The 8,330-nt window shown below is 41.3% G+C and overlaps 1 protein-coding gene across 1 annotated transcript in view; it reads right to left on the bottom strand.

Moving 5' to 3' along the window:
• Positions 1-212: 212 nt before the first annotated feature.
• LOC308098524 (homeobox protein Dlx4a-like) overlaps positions 213-8,330 on the bottom strand; it is a 14,846-nt gene continuing 6,728 nt past the window's right edge. The window contains exon 3 of the mRNA XM_080446915.1: positions 213-939. Within this exon, the coding sequence (XP_080303041.1) occupies positions 682-939 (258 nt within the window). The 3' untranslated portion in view covers positions 213-681. The remainder of the gene's footprint in view (positions 940-8,330) is intronic.

Below are 8,330 nucleotides of genomic sequence, written 5' to 3'. Positions count from 1 at the left end.
AATATGTTTAGTGTTTTCTCTCACTTTTCATTAAACTTTAATTATCACCCCCATTAACAAATGTAATTGCTGCACACCATCAGAGAGAAATACATGCGACATTTAACAGTTTAATTTCTGAGACAGTTTACATTAAGGAAACTCAGCTGGTTAGTATTTGCTGTCATATGAAATTACTGGGGATTTGAAGACAAGAAAAAAAAATAGCTCTATTGATGATCACTGATGATTTATTTAAAACGGCGTACAATATTTTGACCCACAGCCATTTCCATTGGCAGAAATGTATATTTCTGAGACCCTCAGATACGCTGGAAAGTCCAACTGTCAGGAAACACAAGTTTATAAAGTCTTTATTCAGTTCTTATTAAGGCCACCGGCCCACAAAGTCAAAAAACACAGAATATATGAAACCGATAAGACCAAACGACTGAAGATCATTCATCATGGGCAATGACAAAAAACAAGAACCAAAAAACTGGAAAACAAGAGAGACTCCAAAGAAGGACTCAATGGGAGAACTGAGATGCTGCTCGTAATCAAAGTCGTATCCACTTTTACACAATCAAGAGTTAAATGAAACACATAGTGTTGCTGTGTACCTTGACCTAAAGCAATACTTTGTCCGAAACATGTTCTTGTTGAATGTGGCCTCCCCCCTCTCTCTCCTCCCCTCCCTCATCACATCATTTGAGTCCTGGGCATGGAGTCCTGATGATGATGACTTGGGTACCAATGTCCAAAATTGTTCATGTATCCACCGGAGTGCACAGGCGTGCCTTTATTGGCCATGGAGATGTCCCACAGAGGAGGGGGCATCCCGGGGGAGCAGGGCGAGGCAGAGGATGCTGGGTGCAGGTGGTCTCCTTCAGGTCCGCAAGGACCATTCTTCATGATCTTCTTGTACTTGGAGCGCTTGTTTTGGAACCATATTTTCACCTGGAGGAGGGGGGGAGAGAGAGAGACAGTTGTTATAGTGATGATTGTGTGCGAGTGTCTGTAAGCTGGGGACATGAAGAAGCTCAATATACAAAAAGTGTACATAGATTTTAAGGCCAGACATTATTGCACACTGATAAAAGCCACAAAATGAGAATATGTCTGTGTGCAGCCGGGTATTGGGCTGGCCTCCTCAGCATATAAACTGTATTATGCAGTATTCGTTTTCACAGCCATCCAGCTATTATTCTGCACTGTCTTGGTATTAAGCCAACTATGTTGTCGTTGCCTAAAATAATTGATATTCCCAGTGTTTCCAGCATGCATGCAAATTGGGCGTCAAATTATGTGAATATGCCTGCCGGGCAACATGTTAGCTTTGCGGGGATGACGATGAATCATAAATAATTACTTGCACTCAGTGAACAATGCTTTGATCTAAAAACAAGTTTTAACAGCGATATAAAAGAGAAAAAAAACATTCAGCCAAGGATTGCATTGCCAGGAGAAATGCGCCTAGCCATGCCCTGGGCCAAACTGTAAACACAGCAACACAAAGAAAGATGAAAGAATGAAATAAACAAGCGACAGAGATTTCATCCTGGCACTTTGGTTGTTTGTGTCTTTTTCACACCGACAATTCTTCAGAAATCTAATTTATGGATATTTGGTGAACAGTTGACGAGGTTGGAGATGTGGCACCCACATCGTTGTAAAAATGATATCCTCGTAAAAAAATCTCATTACAGTGCTCATTCAGATCGATTATAAATGTGTAGAAAAAAAAAATCAGACCACCCGACAATCAGAAAATTGTCTTATATGGCCACAACTGACTTCATTTTAAATGTGGTTAGGCTATATCACAAAGAAGGAATGCAACATTTGACAACATTTTATGACAGCATCTTTCATTCTTCGAGTCATTTCAGTGGAGGTAAATTACAGCCAGTATGAAATTAGTATCGAGGCTGGCAAAGGCATAAAACCCAAACTACCCACCCACTTCATAAATGGGCAAGGTGGTTCTAATTATAGCCTATTTTTTATTATTCAAGCATTAACTTGAAATTGCATCATAAAGTTTCAGATGGCCATTATAGTTCTTTAGTTATCATTTCTAAAGCAAAGTGCACACAGCATAAACTTCAGAGTTAATTTATTTGAGTACTCCTTGAGTTAAAGTAATACTCAGGATGTGCACTGTGCAGGTTACACTGCCCTTAAATGCAGTTTCTATGTCAAACATAACAACAACACATTCATAAAACCGCAGCTTGCATAATAATTAAGTTGAGCGGTAGGTCGCAGTGGAAACCAAACTGAATAATGTGGATCTGGGCTCATGAGGCTGGTAGTCAATCAACAGCACGTTAAGTTAATGTGAATATTTGTGTGGTAATTATTGGTTTCATATTCCTTCAGTGACTGACATAGGCTGTCTGAGAGCTCCACTAATGAGACTCACATCGAGGAGAGGGGGGCGGAAGGCTGAGAGACAGTCCAGGTGACACCGCCTGTGCAAGGATGAGTACAACTAATGAGACTGCCTGTTTATGCACATGAGGGAGTGGTGTGCACTTCTGAGTGAGTGCGTGCGTGCGTGCGTGCGTGCGTGCGTGCGTGCGTGCGTGCGTGCGTGCGTGCGTGCGTGCGTGCGTGCAGTATGCATGAATATGTCTTTTGATGTGCGTGTCAGGACTCGGCATGCATGTACAGTGTGTGTGAGTGCCAATGCACACAAGTGTGTACTTGCCATCCATGTTCATTTGTGTATGTGTGTGTGTGTGGGGTGGGGGGTTAATGTGTACTGCATGTGTTAATGCATGTTTTGATTGTAGGTTCCTGTTGGTGGGGTATCATAGAAGAGAGAGAAAAGGAGAGAGACGGAGTGAGGGGGGGTAGAGAGACTGAAAGAGTGTGAGAAAGATGGAAGAGAAGAGAGAGACAAGAAGAGAAAGATGGGAGAAAACAGATGACACTCTCAGAGTGAGGGACAGATGAGAGAGAGAGAGATATTAAAGAATGAGATACAGACGGGAGAGAGACAGTAAGAATGAGATACAGATAGAGAAGGAGGGAGAGAGACAGATAGGGAAGGAGGGAGAGAGAGAGAAAAAGAGAGAGAGAGAGTACTCATCATAACAGTACTAATCACATGGAGTAGTGCTTTTGGAGAGGGAGAAAATTGTCACTGGTGATGAAAGCATGTAGCGATATAGCTATATGATGGCTATCTTCTAATGTGTGTGTGTGTGTGTGTGTGTGTGTGTGTGTGTGTGTGTGTGTGTGTGTGTGTGTGTGTGTGTGTGTGTGTGTGTGTGTGTGTGTGTGTGTGTGTGTGTGTGTGTGTGTGTGTGTGTGTGTGTGTGTGTGTGTGCGTGCGTGCGTGCGTGCGTGCGTGTATGTGCATTTGTCCAAGTTTGTGTATATGTCTTTTTGCACAACTCTGTATACTGTATGTGTGTGAATACCTATATGCATGTTTGTGTGTGTATGCATGTGTGCATGCATGCATGCATACATGCGTGCGTGGGTGAGCTTGTGTGTGTCAGGTTAGTCAAACAGTACTTGTGTCAAATAGTGCTAATTATTCTTAGTGTTTGTTTTAACCTGCTCAGTGTGCCAGAAGGGTGGGGTTTGGTAAGGTCACAGTGACTGCCAAGTTTATTGAAAAATCTAATTAGAATACCAATATCTGACAACTCAACTGAACCGTCTGGATGCAGTAAGAACTCATGTAAACTTTGACTAGAAAATTAACAGTAAAAAAATATGTAATCAATAAACCATCTAAAATAAACAATAGAGCTATTACATCTACAAATGCTGTTCTAACCATTTATTATAATTTAGCAAAACTTGTCTATCCAGGGTAATTTGCCACTGAGGTTGATATCCCGGATGTTGAAGGTTCATGTTCCGTTTGACACATGAATGCATGAGTATACACATGTAGTGATAAACATATGCTGTACACTCAAGTTTACAGTGTACCAGCACAAGTGCGTTGTCAGACATTATGACAGGGCTGAAGAACACGGAACAACTTTAACAACTTTCAATCTGCCAACACTATTTTATGCATGTCATTATTATATGCGGAGCGTGGGTGGGGGGGGGGGGTAATTAAATGTACATTTTCCAAAATAGTGAAAATAGCCGACCTACAAGCTTGAGATACAACGCGTTGATTTCTAAATATTTTGAAAGTGTAAAGTATGGCTTAAGTGGTTTGGGTCCTGATTGATTTCACAGTCAGTACAAAACACGAGCCCAAGTTAGAAACCAGTTGCTAACCAAATATACAGAGTGATGGTCTTACTCTTAAGATAACGATTTCTTAATGCTTTTGCCCCAAAATGGATATGTAGCATTTAGAAATAGACACATTACACATGCATGCTAGGCTTTGCAAATAAAGGCTAATTGCAGCAGACCCTTGGCCGCATGAGAGTTTGTGTCAATATGAGTAAACCAGCCGTGAGCCACATGACTGTGTGTCAATACAAGATGTTCTGTGTTCCATACTCCCAGTGGCCGCACATTAAATCCATTACAACCTAATACCGCCTAATACCAGCACCGCTATATTACAAAATGAGTGCTGTAAAAAAGCCACAGTCACACCATCCACTTCCGAAGGGCTTAAAATACGGCAATTAAATGACACTGTATACTCCTAAGTAAGATGTGTAATTTTCAATACATTTCTGTTTCTTGTTTGGAGTAATTGACCATACTCACACCCGACCATTTTGCTCTTACTTCTTATTTGAGGGGTGGGATGAGGTGGGAGGGGTTTCTATTTTTCATCACATCTCCATGTCTAGATTGAGGCAACACATTTGAGCATTACAGCACTTTGCAACGTATGCATATGAACGTAGCCACACCATACCATCTCTTTTTGTAATTTACAAAAGATCTCCATATCTACCATGGGGCACTATACATTTGTGTGACTTTTCAGCATCTAAATCTAAATACATTGTTACAAATTGACATCATTCTGCACATCTCCATGTGCACATGTAGATACAGATATCTCCAACTTAAAATGTTTTCTACAGCACAGCACAGCACAGCACAGCACAGCACAGCACAGCATACAGTACGGCATACAGTACCACCAACATCTCAAGAGCAACAATGCCAATGCATTTGATAATGGCAAATAACTGGATGTTTCCTCAAATCAGACCCACAGATGTGGAGAAAATGACAGGCCACTGTACTGTATGAACAGAAAGATGGACCCAGTCAGGATTTGATATCTCTAATTCAGTGAAGACACTAGAAAACAGATTTAAATCCAGCAAAGTAAGAGATACAATTATGCTTTCGTGCCCAGATCTTATTTGTCAAATTGAAGTATATGTAAATATAACCAATTATAGTACGATCCTATAAGTGTGTCCAATGCAAGAAGTTGGAATCTGAATAGTTGTTAACGCAACCAGTAATAGATTTGTTCATTTGATCCAAAACATAAGCAACTAACATACGTCCAAACAAAGGGTCCAAAGGGAATTCCAAACACTGCCTCTTTGTCTGCTAAGAGAGCCCTCTTTGAATATATGTGAACACATATGTAGCATGTTGTTTAACCTATTTTATGCAATATAATGTATATATTATATATTATTATACCACTGTGAATATGATAGTTTATTGACTTTACACCATAATTACAAATTATGAGCTCCAACTTAAAAAAACAACAACATACAACACTGCTCAACCAAAAAAAAAAAGATCCTGATCATGTCCCTTCGATGCCCTGAGCATTCAATCTCAGGAAAATCACTTTGACAAAGGGAGCGTAATGCTGTCAATCAAGACGGGCTAATAACTGATCCAAAACATTTAGTTTACAAGTCAAACCAAAGAGGAGAGAAAAAAGCAAACAGACAAAAGAGGGGAAGAAAGAAATAAAGCTTTCTTTCATAATCATACATGTGGATTTGAATTTCTCCAGACCACATTGAAAACCACTTGAATGGAGTACGGTCCACAACAGAAGGCGGAGGCACATTACAGGATGAGTCTGGACTCCCAGTGCAAACATAACTGTGGTGGAGGATTCAGCTGGGATTAGACCAGAAGATTTGATGACATCAGGTTCTTGTCTGTTCTCACCGCGCACATGCACAAAAACATACACAAACGTACAGTATGGACACACACACACACACACACACACACACACACACACACACACACACACACACACACACACACACACACACACACACACACAGTCACACACCGTCGCACATCCGTATGCATACCGTACCTTCATGCATGCATGCCATTGCATGCTCATTATACACAAACATCCGCCTGCATGCGCACGTGCCGTGCACTGCACACACAAAAACACATGCGCACGTGCACACACGCACGCACGCACGCGCACACACACACACACACACACACACACACACACACACACACACACACACACACACACACACACACACACACACACACACACACACACACACACACACACACACACACACACACACACACAAACTACACACATTAAACTTGTTTTATTCCAGTGCTTTTAGTGTGAATGCCATAACTATTTGTAAGCAAATATAAAATTACAAAAATAAATCTTGATATATACCAAAACTGTTTTTCAAATAGCGTATATTTATTTTTTTCTCTGAGAAAAAAAGGTTTTCTTCAAACTAATGCTTAAATGCAATGGAAGTCATGTCAGTGTGAAACCACTCTAATCTCTCAAGCCTAAAACTACTGCATGCGTGGCAGAAAACAAAACTAACAGTGAATAACATTAAAGGCAGTGATCCTATAAGTCACACTAGTGGTCTTGTACATACGAGGACAACGTCATCTCAGCGGTATAATTTTTTTTCTTCAAATTTCTGGGTTTCACCTTACATGGTACAATGTTTTGACATGAGAAAGAGAGACAGAATATGAGTGTGTGTGTGTGTGTGTGTGTGTGTGTGTGTGTGTGTGTGTGTGTGTGTGTGTGTGTGTGTGTGTGTGTGTGTGTGTGTGTGTGTGTGTGTGTGTGTGTGTGTGTGTGTGTGTGTGTGTGTGTGTGTGTGTGTGTGTGCGCGTGTGTGTGTGTGAGAGTTTCTGGCTTTCATGGTACCACTTTCTGGCAATTCAACGTCCTTCAGCCGAGAGAGAGAGAGAAGAGAGAGAGACAGAAAAAGAGACAGACGGATACTGACAGAATGCAATAAAAACATAGGTGGGAAAGAGTTGAGACATAGGTGTGACAGTTTAATAACTGCTGGCCATGAACTCTGGAACTCATAGAAGTGTTACCTAGGCACTGTTTAGGCAAAGATTAGAATAGACAAAGGAACCACCTCACATCGTTATGCAAAAACACGCATGTTGCCGTCTTTGGACACCATATTGCTGTGTTTTTATTGGGTGTAATGGGATTAATGGAAACAAAATGCTTGTGCATCCACATTGTAGGTTCTGTTTCATTTAGTTCATCTGACAGACAAAATGGCTGCTGTTACTTTTTCTTCGTCATCTCAAACTCATAACAGACCTCGTATTGTGTGTGTGTGTGTGTGTGTGTGTGTGTGTGTGTGTGTGTGTGTGTGTGTGTGTGTGTGTGTGTGTGTGTGTGTGTGTGTGTGTGTGTGTGTGTGTGTGTGTGTGTGTGTGTGTGTGTGTGTGTGTGTGTGCGCGCATGTGTGTGTGTGTGTGTGTGTGTGTGTGTGTGTGTGTGTGTGTGTGTGTGTGTGTGTGTGTGTGTGTGTGTGTGTGTGTGTGTGTGTGTGTGTGCGCGCATGTGTGTGTGTGTGTGTGTGTGTGTGTGTGTGTGTGTGTGTGTGTGTGTGTGTGTGTGTGTGTGTGTGTGTGTGTGTGTGTGTGTGTACTTGTGTATAATGCTTGTGTGTGTGTGTTTGTGCATGCTTATATGTTTGTTCAGGGTGTGCACTAGTTTGTGACTGGACGCATGCATACTTGTATTTAGGCTGTGTACACAGTAAAATTGTCACTATTAATTTATCCATTTGTACACTCTCAGAGTTAAATTAACACTGAGGATTTTGCCATATATGTAAGTGGGCATGTGAAAGACTGAATTCAAGAGAAGAGACAGAAATGACCAATGATTGTCCAATACAGCAATTTGAATCCAATCAAGTAGTCATCATATACTTAGGCCTAAGCCTCATCTCTCTCTCTCTCTCTCTCTCTCTCTCTCTCTCTCTCTCTCTCTCTCTCTCTCTCTCTCTCTCTCTCTCTCTCTCTCTCTCTCTCTCTCTCTCTCTCTCTCTCTCTCTCTCTCTCTCTCTCTCACACACGCACACACGTTCCGTTTTGGCGGACTTTTCCTATTTTTCTGTCTCTATTTGTGCACAGTTTGAAGGTTT

This window comes from Gymnoscopelus braueri (genome assembly GCF_963280865.1).
Source record: "Gymnoscopelus braueri genome assembly, chromosome: 13".
NCBI lineage: Eukaryota > Metazoa > Chordata > Actinopteri > Myctophiformes > Myctophidae > Gymnoscopelus > Gymnoscopelus braueri.
This window is presented reverse-complemented; position numbering and strand designations above follow the sequence as displayed.